The sequence below is a fragment of the Asterias amurensis genome, chromosome 18, assembly GCF_032118995.1.
Source record: "Asterias amurensis chromosome 18, ASM3211899v1".
In the NCBI taxonomy this organism is placed as follows: Eukaryota; Metazoa; Echinodermata; class Asteroidea; order Forcipulatida; family Asteriidae; genus Asterias; species Asterias amurensis.
Window position 1 is genome coordinate 13,443,195 of NC_092665.1, and position 17,814 is coordinate 13,461,008.

At 39.1% G+C, this 17,814-nt stretch overlaps 2 protein-coding genes across 2 annotated transcripts; one reads left to right on the plus strand and one right to left on the minus strand.

The window, feature by feature from the left end:
- Nucleotides 1-211: 211 nt before the first annotated feature.
- On the plus strand, nt 212-9,025 carry LOC139950344 (uncharacterized). Its single transcript, XM_071948963.1, has 12 exons — nt 212-402; nt 633-689; nt 1,408-1,528; nt 1,926-2,015; nt 2,269-2,471; nt 2,870-2,912; nt 3,175-3,295; nt 3,777-3,853; nt 4,350-4,764; nt 5,168-5,432; nt 5,717-5,916; nt 6,380-9,025. The coding sequence occupies exons 1-12, from the start codon at nt 279-281 to the stop codon at nt 6,668-6,670; spliced, it is 2,007 nt and encodes a 668-aa protein (XP_071805064.1). The 5' UTR covers nt 212-278; the 3' UTR covers nt 6,671-9,025.
- On the minus strand, nt 9,016-17,804 carry LOC139950346 (WD repeat-containing protein WRAP73-like). The gene is made up of 12 exons (XM_071948965.1): nt 17,613-17,804; nt 16,366-16,461; nt 15,337-15,583; nt 14,589-14,692; nt 13,856-13,942; nt 13,289-13,423; nt 13,055-13,132; nt 12,073-12,187; nt 11,110-11,238; nt 10,355-10,438; nt 9,577-9,684; nt 9,016-9,151 (listed from the first exon to the last, which is right to left on the minus strand). The coding sequence occupies exons 1-12, from the start codon at nt 17,679-17,681 to the stop codon at nt 9,045-9,047; spliced, it is 1,359 nt and encodes a 452-aa protein (XP_071805066.1). The 5' UTR covers nt 17,682-17,804; the 3' UTR covers nt 9,016-9,044.
- Nucleotides 17,805-17,814: the final 10 nt, after the last annotated feature.

Below are 17,814 nucleotides of genomic sequence, written 5' to 3' on the forward strand. Positions count from 1 at the left end.
CTCTGCCTATCCGCGCCTGGCGCCCTGCCGTACAACAGCCTCAGCACATACATGCAATGCAATGCGATGCGAGACGTCAAGGTACAATCCGTATCCATATGCATAGAAAAGTTTTGCAGAAATTTATTGTCCGTGAACACGCGCCAAAAGTTTTGAGAAGTGTCGTACGGCTGTTTTATGTATGAATCAGGGCAAAACCAAAACAGTCGTCTCCTCGACGGAGAAGTTCCTAAAAAAAGTACACAAAATTATCACCACGAGCGGCGGACACGTCGCCAATGCATTTTTTAGGCGAGAAAGAAACACAAATTTGTTATAGTTCACCGCGATATATGGCAACAGGAAACATAAATGTGATGGCATCTGGATTAGCTGACCTGGATAAACTTCTGCAGAGTCTTGGTTAGTAATAATTTTAACCTGACATTTTGTCAACTTCTCAAAAATATGTTTTGAATTGTAGTGACGGTCGGTGAGATTTGTTTTTGTGACCACCGCCCCAATCTTAATTCCGACCCCCCCCCCCAACCATTTTAATTCAAATTCCTATTTGGAACATTTCTAAACCCAACCCATGCACACTGATTTAGCAACTAGTAACACAGTGTTTTACTCTTCGGTTTCTTTTGTAGAGATTGAGAATAAACAGCAGCAGCATGAAATCAAGAAAGAACAGCAACAAGCTGCAGGTGGGGCCTTGTTTTTGTGTTGATAATTATAAATGTGTTAAAGTTTCATGTCAACTCTTGTTTTGCCGGCTTTCATGGCTTTATGATGAGTGTGTGTTCTACATTTGAAGTTCCTATAACTTTATTATGAAAATAACCCTGATAATTTTTGTTATTTTAATGTCATTTTCGGTACCTCAGCTCAAATTCAATGAGGGAAATTTAAATTTGAACTCAACTTTTTAAAGGGTAGGCCTACTCACTAAACTTAGCAAAGACAAAGTCAATGACTCAAAAGAGCATGAAGAGGTAATTTTTGTATGATTATGAATATCATATTAGATATGAAAATATTGTAATGATAGCAGTAGTACTGACACTAACAGTCTCAGTCAACACAGCAGAGCATTTTGGTCAATGAACGAACATGGTAAACTATCTACGGACTGGAACATATTTGGGGGATGTCTGCTGGGGATCGGGACGCCCTGCTGAATGTGGCACGTGAATCATAATAAACAAACTTATAACTAACAAACAAACTCACAGGGACCAAATTATGGACTGGATCAAATATTGCAGGTATCGGTACCCACCCCCACCCCCAACCAAACTGAAATCATTCATCTGCATCAGCCCTGACCTCCTACACGTGTGTGAAAAGGGTCGACAAACCTTGGCTGGAGGCTGGAGGTTTTTTTTGTTTTTTAAGAATTTGGATGTAAATTGCTTTTTAAAGTCTTTGAGGCAGCCACAGAGAAGAAGAATTTCAAGGCGTTACAAGAAGACACAGCAAGTCTGAACGAAGAAAATAAAGCTGGTCACCAACAGTTCCGGCACAACAGAGAAACATACCAGAGGTAGCGTGTACTTTGCAGTTGCTCATTAACAGACACTGAGACTTGTTTTTCTCATAATAACGGAACTTTCAGAGTTCGAAAGTTCAACTGTTCCCAGTCCCGAGTTCAGTGCGATTTTAAAGGCAGTGGACACTATTGGTAACTACTCCTCTAAAGCTTCTTCATACACCATAACTTCTGAAGAAGGTTTGATAAATGCACTAAACAGAATACATTTCACCCGGACTCAATTTCATAAAGCAGCTTAGCACAAAGATATTTTGCTTACCAGAATATGTTTACCAGCCAAACTACCATGTCACATGTACAATTTGTGACTAGTACTCTGCTCATTTCTGCTATAAAGCAAATATTGTTAAGCCCAGAATAACTAAATGGTGTTTTCTCAATGCTACAGCTTAAAGAGCCATCATCTTGCTCTTGTATTGAACCAGGAGACGGCACAGAAAGACTTACAGGAGTTGCATGACAAGTGGCAAGTTCAAAAGTGAGTGACAATTTTAAAAAGTGACCTTAATCTTCTGGCCCTGCCTATCTATTTTCCCGTATCCCCTGCCCCCGCCCCCTCAAAAAAATAAAGAATCCTATCTTTGAACTTTATTGTAAGTGTTGTTGTTTGCTCTGCGAGGGAGATGAGAAAATATTAGAATGTCATTAAGCACATTGCAATACAAATGATTTGACTTTTGGCAAATAAAAATAACGGTATTTCTGTGGTGAATTGACTTTTGAAAATAAAGACCCCAACATGAGCGGGCACTCCAGCACTACGAGTCCATCTGGGAACAATACAAGGCTAAGTATGAAGAGAGAGAAGCAGCAGTCAAGCTGAGAAAATGGCAACAACAGCTGGCCGAGACAAAAGAACGACTTGAGGACTCCAAAGGCAAGGTCAAGATACTGGAGTCGGCCATCCATGAAACTCAAGAGAAGAGAAGAAGCTGTAAGATTGAAAGTTGGTCTCTCATTTTTTTTATCTGTTTCTAAATTCATTTTTCTTGCAGAATTATTTAAAGGGAAGTTATAAACACTCTTAAAATATCAATATTAAACCCATGACATTTTTTTGCCCCTGGTCTTGACCTTGCTAACGTTCAAAACTTTCCCATAGACTTTTAGATTTTCCAATGGAAGTGCCCTTTGCAAAATAAAATTGCCTTGCCCTCTCAGAGTTGAAATTCTAGCCCTGCTCGAGTCAGTAGTCCAGTGGATTGTTTAAAGCCCTGTTGACGGTATCGGGGACAGAGCTGAGTTGGCCTCTTTCTTGTAAGTCTTGATTCCAATATTTGTTATTTTGTTCTCATTTTGACTGATTTTATCTCAATTCATTTCTACTTCTAGCCCTGAAGCCGTTTAGAAGTCGCAACCAGTGGATCATCAAGATGTATCCTTTGGGATAAATAACCTCAAGTAACAAGTCAAATTCAACCCCAAGTCACAAGCACTGGACACTATTGGTTATTGCTCAAAATAATTTTTTAGCATTAATTTTAGCATTCTATTTTCAAACCTACCAATTTTGTGCTCCCTTTTTGCTTGACTTTTTTTTTTTTTTAATATTCAATGCAATCCACTTTCATGTTATCAACAACACCAAAACAAAAGCGAAAGGACGTTTTTCTTAGATTGGGTTGTGTGTGGAACAGAGCTACAGCCTGGGCAGAAACCAGACAGAATAGAAACGAGAATGAGAAGATGCAGCAAGCCATCAGGGAGACTGAAAGAAAGATCCAAGAAAAGAAAGAGCGCCAACTCAAACTTCAAAAGGTACCATATATTATCAATGGGAGACTTTTGGAGGTCTACGTGCGCAATACTGAGCATTTGCGGGCACGCTCATAAACACAAAAAAGGACCACTTGGTCTCGATAGTCTCCCATTATACAGGTGTATTTCGTACTGCAAGTGCAAAAAAAAATTAGCAGCAGTTCCTTTTCCATGCGCCACAAGTGTCTTTTTGACCTTTGTAAAGTGCGTTTTTTTATTATTTGCTTTTAAAATATTGCACTTTGCTACTGGTACACACAAATTGAAAATTTCAAAATGTCACATCTCACATAAAGTAGCCTGGTTGTACACACAAAACAATTGTGCTGAGATATGACATTTTTGAATAGAACAATGTTGGTGTGCGATACAACATTTCAGTAAAATCAAGAAACACTGACTCACCAATTTTATAAACTTTCTTCTAGAAACGTATAAGTTTGTTGGTGTTAAGGAATTTTATGATATTAAACTTGTGCAGGCACAGCTGGAAGAGCAAGAGCGCAAGAGAAAAATAAAAGAGGCAGAGGACAAGAAACGGCTAGAAGACCAAGAGAGGTAGTCTAAAAATTACTTTTTCATTAAATTACTTTTTCATTACTTTTTTTCAATTCTATCTCCTTTTTTTATCAGTATGGTGGAGTTGATTTACTCTGGGTCCATTGACGCTTATTTTTGTGTGTATTTTATTCTGTATAAAATTAATCTTTGTAATGCTAGGTTTTTACTATATTGCTACTTTTTTAACTGCTTTTTTTTTTTTTTTTTTGATGTCAAAGGGCTGTTTTTGCAGCGAATGTTTTGCAGGAGTCGATCAACTAATGCAACTTTGTTGTGGCGTCAAAATCTGTATTACACTCTAAAGCCAGTTCAAAATTCATGTGAATGCTTCGTGCGATGCGAATTTCATTATGTCACAAAGGGAAATGGAGCGCATACCGATTTTTGCGTCGCCAAAATTCGCTTCCCATTCGCAGGAAGTATGAACTGGCTTTATTCGTAGGAAGTATAGTCTGGGCTTAATCAATTTGTTTCTTTAATTCATGCCTTTCAGACAGAAGCAGCAGCAGCTGTTCCAACAAAAACAGCTCCAGCAACTGAAGGAACAGCAGCAGCAGAATCAACAGAAACTACTGCAGCCGCAGCAACACGGTCAGCAGCAACCTGAACACCTGCTCTCTCCACCTCAACGGATCCCACAGTCACCCCTGCAGCAGCCAGCTACAGCCAGGACCACCCAGTCCCAGTATTTCCAGAGCCCACTCATTGGACATGCTCCTTCTCGTTCAACTGCAGCAGCAAGCCCGCAGCAGCAATCCACACGCCATCCACCTTACCTGCAGATGCCAATCATGGCTTCACCAAGACAAACTCCAGTTAGCACCAGCAACTTCAGCTGCTCAACACCGAGCTATGCACCACAGCTGTTTACACTCAAAATGCCCTCAGAATCTCCACTCAAAAAACAGGTTTAATTAAAACTCTGCTCTGTTTTTAATGCTTTAGAGTTCTCAACTTCACTTAAAATTTTCAGAGAAACAGATTTCGAATTTGAAATTTGGATGGAATGCAGTTGACTTGCACTGCTGAAAAATTTCGGAAGGTTTGTTAAAAAGGATGGCATATGGTATTTCCACCCTTGGGCTTAGATTTGACAGAGCTTTTATGAAAAGTGTCTTCAGCACAAGACATGTAGATCGAAGAGCAGGAATTTCTTTATATGTAGGAAAATAACGTCTGATTTTCTTCACCATGCATGCTGACATAAAAAGTCTGAATTTAGATAAAAGTAAAGAAAAGACATAAAAAGTCTTAATTCAGATCAAACTGATCATCTCTGCCATTGTTTTCTTGTTTTTTCCCCCAAACCAGAGACAGCCTCAACCAAAGTTGCCATTAGCAATTGCAACTCAACCAGATGGTCGAGTACCACCACGCCAAGCAGTCCCTACTCGCAAAGGGGTTGAGGTACCAAGAGAGCAAGAGAGTCAGCAAGCAAAGCAAGTGAGCAGTCACACCAGTCAGATCAGAGGAGATGAACTAGCAAAAGGACACGTAGAGAGTGAGTTGTTGGTGGATCAACAGGGTGACAAGGAAATGATGGAAGAATGCCAGGAGATTTCAGTGGGAAGCAGTGGTAAGTGCGGGTTGCCTTTTTAAGATGGGCTGTCAAGGGCTGATAATCTCCCTTAATAGGGAAACTTGTTCCCTAAAATATCTCCCTTGTTCAGAACTACTTGACAAAAACACTGTTTTTGATCAGGTAGACCAATTCCAAGCTCAAATGACACATAAAATGTTATGGGTAAAAGTGGATTTCTGCTTATAGCAATTCCAGCGCAGCCAAGTAGCCCAAAGCAATTACAGACAAAATAAAAAAATGGAATAGACTTTTAAATTCCTGCCATTATCTTGCGACAGACACTGTGGAGAATCCTCCACAAACCCCCATCGAGGAGGATCCCCATGCTGAAGACCCAAGTGAAGTAGCCGCCAGAGCCTTTCAGCCTCCTATGAGCCCCTTCGACTTGGAGGCTCACTTCCAGAACCTCAATGAGATGACCAAGTCACCAGGTTTCACATTCTCCTGCAGACCGATGTTCAGCGGAGAAGATGAAAACGTAAGTAGAGCCATCTTTTATCCAGCAAAGTCCACAAAACACAACTCATCAAACAGTCTTAAAGGCACTGGACACTATTGGCTACTACTCAAAATACTTGTTAGCATCAAAACTTATTTGGTAACGAGCAATGGAGAGCTGTTGATAGTATGAAACATTGTGAGAAACAGCTACCTCTGAATGAACTTAGTTTTTGAGAAAGAGGTAATTTCTCACTCAAATATTAGAGTTCATGCCTAAAGCCTTTTTGAGGCATCTATAAAGGCAACAAGGGTATTGTGCAACAACGGTATTTTTTCTTTCATTATTCTCTTGCAACTTCAATGACCAATCAAGTCCAAGTTTTCACAGATTCTTTTTTTTATGCATATCTTTGGATACACCAAGTGAGAATACTGGTCTTTGACAATTACCAACGGTTTCCAGAGACTTTAAGAATCAAAAATTTTATTTCAAATTTTAGGATGACGTATCTGAGATATCACGTCCAAGTGCTGCGCGGTCCTCGGCAGACAGCTTTAGCTCTCAGTTCTTACAACCATTCTTCAAACAGCCTGATGAGAGTCCAATGGAAGCCGGCCCATCAAGACCACAAGAGGGCGGTATTTTATCGCTTTTTGGTGGGGGTCAAGGTGAGGTCAATAAAACCAAAGATGACCAAGAAGAATCTCCAGCCACACCTTTTAGTTTCAACTTCAGTTCCAGTTCCCCAAACGTCAAAAGTCCTTCCACAAAAAGTTTCTGTCTTTTCTAAATTCATGAGTGAGTGGAGTATGTTGTTATTGATTGTTGATACAAGTTTGCTTTTGGATTATGACTTATTGAACTGTTCCGATTATAATCCCTTTGTGAGTTACATTTGAACGATGCCTGGTAGAGCGCTTTGTTTAATTGGATTTGGAATCTTCTTAAAAGATGTTTTTGAAATGTTGCTGTTTCAGTGTTGCAATTTTAACTTTGAAGTGTATAGTATTATTCATAATAAAGCTTGGTATTTTTGGGGAAGACTTGAGCTGTTGAACGATTCATTAAATGAAAAAGACAAGGTTGCACAGTTTTCATGTTCAAGCAATTGAAATAACTTTTAATTTGTGAATAAAATTTAATAATGTATGATAGATGTACTATTTACATGGACAATCATATGGTTATGTTTATTATTTCAAATAATTTATTGCCAAATTTGAAGAAATTCATGATTGAGTGTGAAGCAACATGCAATGCAATAAACACTCAAGACATAAGAATGCTATAAACTTCAAGATCGTTTAAGATTGTTGACTATTCAAATTGGTAAAATAAGACTTTAACCTATACAACCCCAGCACATACCCCAACACAGTTCATACCTCCTGCGAATGCGATATGAATTTTGACGTCACAAATTTGCAACGAATAGATTGCATCAGTTGAGCTTTGCTGCGAAATGTGACGTCAAATGTGACTCCTGCGAAATGTGACGTCAAAATTGGTTCCGCATTCGCAAGAAGTATGAACCAGGCTTTAGGGCCAATTTCATAAAGCTGTTAAGCAGAAAACACTGCTTAGCCATAATTTTCAAAATTAGTTGGTAACCAGTTAAAATGAGTTAAACTTTATGGAAATTGATCTGATAACCTGTTTTAGATAAGCAAGATTTGTCTGTGCCTGGCAATTTTTTTGTGCTTGAAGGCTTTTTGAATTTGGGTCAATGCTTTTATAAAATAGACCAATTATTTTGCTTGACACTCTCCAGGTACAGTTCATTGTTTTGAGTTTGTTAATAGATTATTTCACCGTAAAAAGTATGTTAAAGGCAGTGTACACTATTGGTAATTACTCAAAATAATTGTTAGCATAAAACTTTTCTTGATTATAAGTATTCAAATGGGGAGAGGTTGATGGTATAAAACATTGTGAGAAATTGCTCCCTCTGTAGAAAGGTAGTTTTTGAGAAATAAGTGATTTTCCATGAATTTAATTTCAAGACCTCAGATTTAGAATCTTAGGTCTCGAAATTAAGCATCTGAAAGCACACAACTTCTTGTGACAAGGGCGTTTTTTTCTTTCATTATTATCTCACAACTTCGACGACCGATTGAGCTCAAATTTTCACAGGTTAGTTGTTTTATGCATATGTTGAGATACACCGACTGTGAAGACTAATCTTTGACAATTATCAATAGTGTCCACTGCCTTTAATTTCTACAAACCCTACAACAGACTATCAATAAATCTTTCTCTTGAAAATAAACTAAAGGCACTTTTTGAAGCATGGAATGAGTAGACATGCAGGTGTACTTGCTATACAAAGGCAAAACAACTTTTAAAAATGGAACAACGGTGAAAGACTTTGTTGCTGTGAGGCATCGGTAAGGAAAAATACAAAAGGTAGAAAACAATCTTCATATATCATGCACAATGCCGACTTGCAACATAAACCTCATTTAGTCATGCAGAAATAATATTGGATACAATATCCCTATTTTCATTATTTTCTTATAAACCCAACAGCACAGTTACATGTACCAGATCAGACATGCAACTTATCAGCGGATCAAAGGATTTCCCCCTTTTTTTTGGAAATTTTGTGCCAATGAAAATTAAAACGTAACCACAATATTTGTTTGTCCGAGGCAGTTTCCTCTTTTTATAATTACAAGTTCCATGTCTGTTGTTTGTGCCGCAGAGTTCCATTTTGTGGGTACTGCCAGAGCAACTGCAAAAACTGTCATGACCCAACTCACCTGGCGTCACCATCGCGACAATCTTAGAAGCACCCTTTTGACAGTTGACGTCCCTGTGTTTTATACATTTTAGGCCATGCAGCGTTTACTTGTTAACCGTAATCTTTACGCTCAGTTTGACTCCCAAAGTGGCATTGGCAAGCAGGGCGGACAGTAGCCACATGTGACGTTGATAGAAGCAGGCCTGGTGTGGCAGGAGATTCTGTCACCCCATGCAGCGAACTGTTCAAACTTCTTCCGATACTGCCCTCTTTTGAATCCTCCACCAGCCATTGTTAATTTCCCATTTGGGGGGCAGAATCTCCAGGAGACAGATTTCCCTGAAACACCGAAGTGGAGAATCAGTAAAGAGTGCCCTCGGTGGCTCCTGCACAGCACATCGTGGGTGAAGATTCTACACCCTTACGATGCCTCGTCGTTCAAGAAGGATACACACACTTGATCTTTACTCATGAGGAGTATTGCGTTACCATCGGGATGCCACTGCAACCAGTTCACTTGGAAAGTAGCTGTTTAATAAACAAAAATATTAATAATACTGAGCTGTGAAAAAAAAACAGCCAAATGCAGAGCTGCCAACATTTGCCTCTTGCAAACCGGGAGATTTCATACAACAATCAAGGAGATATTTAGGATTACATTCAACATAACCTATTACCAAGGAGAAAATGCATTGGTGCCCTTGCCCTTTCAAAAACAAAGCATACAGGCCTGCCAGGGTTCAACAGTGAATTTAAAGACAAAGGGGGTTTGGGTTGGAGGGAAGGTTCTGGTTTGACCACAAACGAGCAATGGGGGACTTTAAATGGTCCTTTTTCACAGTACTGCGCGTGCTTGGAACTACGTGCACAAAGAGCCACAAAAAAGGACCGTTATGTCTGCTGCCGCCAGCATCTCCAAAGTCCCCTTGTCAACCCATTTCTTTTTAACTTACCCTCAGCAGGTACTTCAACCGATACACATCCAGCCGGAGACCACATGTACAGTTTATTATTGCCTGTACATATTGCAAGCCTGGATTTATGTGGGTCCCATTGTATACCTAATACAAACATAAACAAAAGCAAGACACAGTCAGTGGTTTAACAGAATGCAGAATGTAATGGATTTCATTTCAAAACGGTCTGGATCCATTTTCATAAAGCTGCTGAAACACAAAAAGTAGCTGAGCATAACAAAATTATGCTTACCAGAGTAAGGTTACCGGCCAAACTACCATGTCACAAGTACAATTTGTGACTGCTATCCTGCTCAATTCTGCTAAGCAGGAAACTGCTAAGCACTATTTTTTGGTTAAGCAGCTCTATGAAATTGGGCCCCTGAAGCATGCACATTGCCGATGTGGTTAAGAGCATCAGACTCGTAGCGCTGATGTTTCTAATCAACAGAGTGTGGCTTTGAGGCTTGGTCATGACAATTAACCATAATATTGCTGTGTCTTTTGGATGGGACGTTAAGCCGTAGGTCCCGTGTGTTGTATATTGCCATAAATGAACCCTGTTCACATATTATCTTAAACAGAAGGGGTTTGCCCCGGTGTTCCTGGTTTGACTGGCTGCATATTGCACCATAACACCATGTAAAACCATACCTCGTACTATGTAAGGTTTAATACTTCAAAACGTAGATCTGCAGGATAAATACTGTAAGGCTTAGAAACAAAAGTATTAAGCACGGGATAAATGTAAAGTAATATTATTATTAATACTTACATCTGATTGAATTGACTTGGAGTAAGAGCACAGCTTGGCTTAGTTTCTGTACGTCCCATATCCACAGTGCATTAGGCATGTTATCTATAAACATAAAAGAACATTATCGATATCAAAACTAGCAAAACAAAAACTTGTGGTTTTTTCCATCACCACATCTACTTCAAAGTAAGATGACTCTCAAAATACTTTATACAATCCAAAGAAAGCTGCTGAAGCTGTTCTAAAACCAGGTAAGTTTTTATTTAACATCTATTGTAAGTTTTGATTTCCATAAGTTTTAAGGGTGGTTACCAAACGTATACCTTCCCATGAATAAACAAATACAAATGAACGAATGATTGAATGAAACTGAATGTTTTAAAGCCATTATACACTTTCGGTAAACAGTATTGTCCAAGTCCCACACTTTGTGTATCACAACTTATATATAAAATAACAAACATGTGGAAATTTAGGCTCAATCGGACATCGGAGTCCGCAGAAAATAACGGGAAAACCCGCTCCTGTTTTCGCGCGTTTCGCCGTGTCATGACATGTGTTTATAACAAATCCGTAATTCTCGCTAACGAGAATTTATATTGTTTTACCGTTTTTCTCAAAAAGTAAAGCATTTCATGGACTAATATTTCAAGTGAAGTCTTTCACCATTACCTTCTGTAAACCCTGTAAGTTATTTGTAAATAATTTTTTTTTTTTTCTGTACTGAAAGGGTCCAATGGCTTTAGGAGGTAGAGATTTCCTATGGGACTTACCGTTCTTCGAGGCCATGTATCTGTTATCAGGACTGAATGAGAGTTGACCGACTCCAACTTTAGGGTTGGCTTTATCCGGGTCTGGCTTGACCACTGGGATTTGAATTGACCCATCAGTCAGAACCTCATCTGTGAAAATTGGGGTAAGATTGAGACGGTAAGCTCAGGAGGTAAGAGTGCTGAACCAGAGCAAGTTTCTGGGTGATATAAATGGACCAAATTTATAACGTTTCATAGACTAGATATGTATATTTGGTTTGCGGTAACATCATGTGTAAATTTTCTTCTTGGGTAGATTATGTTCTTTGAGAACTTGTCTTGCTGTATATTCTATTACAGCGGTGTCAATTTTTCGGCATTCAGGAGACTTTGCTACTACCGAGGAGTATATTTTTGGAATTTGGGAGACTTCTCTATCTCAGAGTAGGTTTTTTGGAACTCGGTATACTCAGCACAGAAAAGAACTGTCCTGCTCTTTGTTTACTACCTGGGGGAAGGTAGGAAATTGGCCGGGACTACTACTATCGCTTAGTGGATAATAGATAGTTCCCATAGATACTTCCAAAGTGCTCAACAATTTTCTACGCAGCCAAGTGAATCATCAATCAATCATGCCAGAAACTTGGAAAACTCCTATGTGTTCACGTGGCATTTACGCATAATGCATCGGTCAATAAGTGACTTAAATTTGCCCTTAAAGATGGCCGACACAAGAGCAGTTTAAGCGGCAGATATTACTTGCAATTTACTGTTAAAGCAAAAAAAAAAAGGTACCAGTCACAGATGGTATATGTGACATGGTATTTTGGCCAAGTACTTATTCTGGTAAGCATAATTTTGTTGCACTTAGCTACTTTTTGTAAGCATACAGTTGACAGGGATCTACTTGGGTGTTATGTAATTGAAAGCAATGCTGCTGCTGTTAAATAGCGACCATTTCTTGGATTGTCTCCTCCAACTTACATTTACTTTGTACGCTGAACATACTAGTGTCTGGCCTCCAGTTGGCCTGGCTACTGACTCCCCGTCCACTTTCTCTAACGAGCTGGGGTCTCTTCTCAACTTCTTTGTAGATTACCTGAGATTGTTTTCAAATAACACCCTGCCATTATGTTACTTGTAGACACATCTATTCACATTGTGAACATGCATGGGACAGGATTTTACACAAGGCTTGGATTCAACAGGGCCCAATTTCATAGAGCTGCTAAGCACAAAAATTTGCTTAGCATGAAATTTCTTCCTTGATAAAAACAGGATTACCTACCAAATTTCCACGTGAGTTTCATGATAAGCAAACGACAGCTAAACACCAGTAACAAGCAATATGCAACAAATGGAAATATGGTTGGTAATCCTGTTTTTATGAAGAAATATATTTCATGCTAAGCAAATTTTCTTGCTTAGCAGCTCTATGAAATTGGGCCCTGATGTTGCAGAACCTGCTGCTCAGAAAATATAGAATTCAAACTGTCTCTACAATCCCTTCCATATCTCGCTGGGCCCCCCGTCCCAGTTCAATGTTAGCTAGCCCGACACAAGCACAAAGCAATCAATAATGATCATGTAAACAGCCATTTCAGATTGAGACATTTCTCAAGAAACTTGTCACTATTTAAGACCCAGTATACATGTATACACCTTCGCTCTTCTTCCATCGCTCATTTCCAGCTTTCCCAGGGACACCGCACCACGACAAGCTATGGCGTTCGTGCTTTTCCGGTCATTGCTCCAACACTTCACTCCGGAACAATCTACCCAACAACATTCAAGAAGCAACTTCATTGGTTACCTTTAAATCATTACTTAAACCTGTCTGTTTTGTCAATCTGATTAGTTTGATTTGGCTATAGCGCTTTGAAACATAGGACTTAAGCACTCTATAAAGATTGTAAATATTTTTTTATTTTATTTTTTATCAAAAGGATTCACTCCAAATACTCACCACTGAGCTGCTGTCAACTGTGGTGGGATGAGGATGCTCTACAACTCTCTTCCAAGTCACATGATTCAACACACGGATCTACAAATGAGGAAAATCAAGGTCATTTCTTTCTTCAACTGAGGCTCGGTTCATACTTCTGGCGAATGCAAATGCGAATGCGCTATGAATTTTGACGTCACATGGCTGTTTTCGAAGCCTGACTGATGACAACGTTTGTGACATTGGACTACTCACCTTTTGATCAAAGCTTCCGATGGCAAGAAACTGGCTACTTGGTGACCAGGCAATAGACTTGATACCTAATGCATATTCATAAGCCTTGAAGGTCGCTAGGCAACGCCCATCCACAGAGTAAAGCAAGACATTGTACTGTGAGAAAATGAAAACCATAAAAAATAGCTTATCGTAACAAACAGTTTTTCCACCATACACAACCCGTACAGTTGAGTGGCTTTAATAGATGGATTGTGCATGATGTCTTTGACCACCCTCTTTGATGAAACGTGCATGGGTGAAAGGCTATCATTGGCCGAGAGTTGTGCGCAGCGCGTACACACGTGCACTTTGCCACTGTTTGTCATCAAATATGTCGGTCGATGACGCTATGTACAATCCATTTATTGGTTGATAAAGTTCCTTGGAAATTATAAAAACAGTAGGATATGGAGGTCAATGACGCTATGTGCAGTCCATTAATTGGTTGATCAACTTCCTGGGAAATGTTACAAACAGTAGGATGGTTAAAAATGAAAATATCACAATAAATAAACTGTTGTATTTGAATTGATGATAGAGCCTTACCTCTAGCAGAGAATCCCATACACAGAGTACACTGCCATCAGGAGACCATTCCAGACCAGCCATATCTCGAGTATCCGTTTCAAAATGCTGCCAAAAACAAAAACACATCCAACAAATTTTCAGAGTCATCAGCAAAGTTGTGCATATTGAAAACCATAGTTTAAAATGAAAATGTTCATAATAACTAGTTCTTATAGCGCATTTCACAATAACCACATCAATGCAATTTACATTAATGGTTATTCGTCGATAACATTCATGTGATCTCTCTCAGCTCCCTGGGGAGTACATACAGCCCTGGTCTGCCGTGGCGCTCCAGTTGCTTTTTCAAACACAATATTAACCTCTACCCTCGCAGGTACTCATTTATACCCTTTGGTGAAGAGAAGTAATTATAGGAAAGCATGTTGCTTAAGTGTCATAACCCAGATTCAAATCCACACTGGGATGACTTAAGTCCTGGTCACACAGGCTCCAATAACAAGAACTAAAAACGAGAAAAATAAAAATGCACGCCCTCCATTGGTTGAATGAGCGTGGGCCTATTCTGCGTGAAACATTTCAACCAATCAAGGACATGCATTTTTATCATTCTCATGTTTGTTCTCATTGTCGGGGCCTGTGTGACTTGGCTGTTAACCACCTGAACTTGAATTTGACGTTCTAAACCACTCCGCCATGACACCCTTTATGAAAGTTTTCCCTGATTCAGTACATTTTGAGCTTGGCTCACCTTAACCAACTGCCACGTATTACAAGCAAAGACACTTATGAAGTCTTTGCAGTCTCTCCTCTCCGCCAGCGCCAAATACTTCCCATCTTTACTAAAATGCATTGCTTTAATAAAACAAAAGTATTTATGTTTCATTAACATCTCCGAAACCTCCACATCTAAAACCAGTTTATACAGGGAGAACAATGGTGCTCGATCAGATACTACTTTTCCAGTATTAAGTGTTCTGGGTTACATAGCTCTTTATTTGAAGGGATCTGAAAGTGTTTATTTGTGTAAAACTTCGTAAGGGTTTACAAGTGCTGCACTAGTTTCAGCAGCAACTGACAGAAACAACGGAGCAAACCCCTTCCCTTAAAGAAAAGTGTAACTGGGTTCTTTTACCAGCATTCCAAAATTACACAAGACCAATCGCTTTACTTTCCATCTAAAGGAAGAAGAAATAATGGTAAGTGTCTTGCTTTTAAGTACACAAGTGTCAAGACCAGGACTCGAACCGACACTCTGCTGACCAGAAACATCAGAGCTTGAGTCTGGTGCGCCGGCCTGACCGCTCATGTACCATGCCAGGGTTAGGGATAAAATCAAAATTTTTGCCGTCTTCTTTCTCCTGAAGACAATCAGAGCATACTGATTGAAACGTTGAGTTGTCAACCACTGGTTCTTTTCAGAACCAACACTACTTAAAAGAGATATACCGGTAGACATGGTGCTACCGCAAACCTCACCTGAACTTCCTAAAACTTACACTGTTTAGCTTCTTTAGGGTACTTGATGTACGATACAGACTTGGTGACTAACGACCACACGGTGATTCTTAGGTTGAACTCTGCCGTAGTCAGTATGTGTCGTCCATCGGGACTCCATCGCACGGCAGTCAAACCCGCCGAGCCTTCGTCAATTTTACACGTCCATTCTGGCTGTTCCAACGACCACACCTGAACGATGCCCCTCTTGAACATTCCGCACAGGATGAAGGCAGAGTCAGATGACCACTAGAGGGTGGAAGCATCAGAATAAAATAATAAAACGACTACCTGCACATACGCATCTTTGATCTGTATCAGCTTGTTTGCACTTCAACCAGGACTCGGGTTTCAGAACAGTCTGCAAGATGATGATGAAAATATTCTCACTGTTGCACTCATAAAGATTAATAGCTGCAATTGTATACTGTCACACATCCGTAAAAGTCAGAGTCAAATCAACAACATCTAAACAAGGGACCTTGGACAGGTTGTTTTCCTTTCACATGAGGTTCATTTTGTAAAATGATTTACTATCCTAAAATTTAACTAGGGTCCCTAGCTTAAAGGAACACGTTGCCTTGGATCGGACGAGTTGGTCAAAACAAAAGCGTTTGTAACCGTTTTTTATATAATGCATATGGTTGGAAAGATGTTTTAAAAGTAGAATACAATGATCCACACAAGTTTGCCTCGAAATTGCGAGGTTTGCCTTTTACTGCGCGAACCAACACTGTCGGCCATTTATGGGAGTCAAAATTTTGACTCCCATAAATGGCCGACCGTGTTAGTCGATGAGGTAAAAAGAAAACCGTGCAATTCCGAGGCATGTTTGTGTGGATCATTGTATTCTACTTTTACAAAATCTTTTTACCCATGTGCATTTCATAACAAACGGTTACACACGCTTTACAAAGACCAACTCGACCGATCCAAGGCAACGTGTTCCTTTAATTTATCTTGTGTAAAGAGGGCTAAAAAAAAACAACAACATTAAGATGACTTGACTCTGATTAAGATTGAAAAGTTACCTCCATCTGCTGGATAGTGTCCAGGCATGTGTACAACTGCAAGATTTGAAGGGAATGGACATCTCGTACAATCAGCCGATACTGTAGAGTATTTGCCTGTTAGGATGATTAAGTAATAAACAACTATGAATGGTATCTTGAAAAGTCTGTGATTACGGCCCAACTCTATAGAGCGGCTCAAGCAGAGAATTACGCGTAAGACACCTTTCTGCTTAGCAAAAATTTAAAGCAATATACTAGTCACAAATTGTATATATGTGACAATGGTACTTTGGCTGGTAACCTTATTCTGGTGATGTGTTTTGTTTGTGTTGAGCTAATTTTTGTGCTTTTAAAAGCAGCTCCATGAAATTGGGCCCTGGAAACCAGTCAACTTTCCCCTCGGCAAAGTCGCCCACTAAAAAGTCGCCCCCTCACAAATCGACAACCGACAGACTCACCACCAAGACAAAAGCTCCTACTTTTCTCGCTGGGGTGATTGATAGGATAAGGAATCAAGATGGTTACATGTATTTACTTTATTAACTTGTTTTCAAATTGAAGTAGGCTTATATTATAATTGTATAGACCCAGTGACTGGGGAGCTAGATTCCTTTTTACGAAATTTTGACATTGACCGATAATGTCAAAATTTCGAAAAAAAGGAATTTAGTACCCCAGTCACTTGGTCTAATAATTGTATAAAATTCCATAAAATCTTGTAGGCCTACTTTACCTAGTACTTTACTTTTAAAATAGTTGTCTGTAAAATGTTTGTCTTCGATTTCAAGCCCTTCTTAAAACGAAAATACTTTACTTTATTTTTATTGGAGTAAAGAAAAAAGGATTGATATTTACTTATTTGAAATAATTTAAAATAGGTGATTAAATTAATAATTAACAAATTTTTTAAACTTTTAAAATAGGTGTTTAACTTTAATAATTAACAATTATTTTTAACTTTCATAATTATAATTGTACTTTATTTTATTATTTTGTTTGTAAATATTTGCTTGATTTTTGTTTGTTAAATTAAATTGCCTAAAATTTCAAGTCGCATAATTTTCCGCACGTCGCCACTAATTTATCTGCCCTTTAATTAATTAACTTCAATGACGAAGGCGCTTCGAAAAGGGTCGTGTCCTCTATGGTCGTATAAAACTACTAACAAGCTCAGGTTGTGCACAACTGAATGGTTGGGGCGAAATCATATGTATTGTATTGTATGTTTACAAAATTTGCAATTAAAAATACAACGTGATGCTTACCATGTACAGTCCATTTGGAGAGAATTTGCAGAGGTGACTACTCTGTTTGAAAGGTTCCGAAAAATTCATGATATTTTATACACTGAAATACACGAGCAAAAAAGAAAAAAACTTCTTAGAAAGTGGTAAAATTGGCATTTCAAGTCTCATAAAACCGCAGTAGTCTCGCGCACAGCGCCGCCGGATGTTCCGCCATCTTTAA

What these genes read in the sequence shown, in the direction of transcription:
- LOC139950344 (XM_071948963.1), top strand. Translation starts at nt 279, where the DNA reads ATGCATTTTTTAGGCGAGAAAGAAACACAAATTTGTTATAGTTCACCG. An exon ending in AACAGAGAAACATACCAGAG is followed by an intron (nt 1,529 to 1,925) that starts GTAGCGTGTACT and finishes TCAATGCTACAG; the next exon opens with CTTAAAGAGCCATCATCTTG. An exon ending in AATCTCCACTCAAAAAACAG is followed by an intron (nt 4,765 to 5,167) that starts GTTTAATTAAAA and finishes CCCCCAAACCAG; the next exon opens with AGACAGCCTCAACCAAAGTT.
- LOC139950346 (XM_071948965.1), bottom strand. Translation starts at nt 17,681, where the DNA reads ATGAATTTTTCGGAACCTTTCAAACAGAGTAGTCACCTCTGCAAATTC. An exon ending in ATACGTGGCAGTTGGTTAAG is followed by an intron (nt 13,943 to 14,588) that starts GTGAGCCAAGCT and finishes TGTTTTTGGCAG; the next exon opens with CATTTTGAAACGGATACTCG. An exon ending in GTTCAGCGTACAAAGTAAAT is followed by an intron (nt 11,239 to 12,072) that starts GTAAGTTGGAGG and finishes CAATTTTCACAG; the next exon opens with ATGAGGTTCTGACTGATGGG.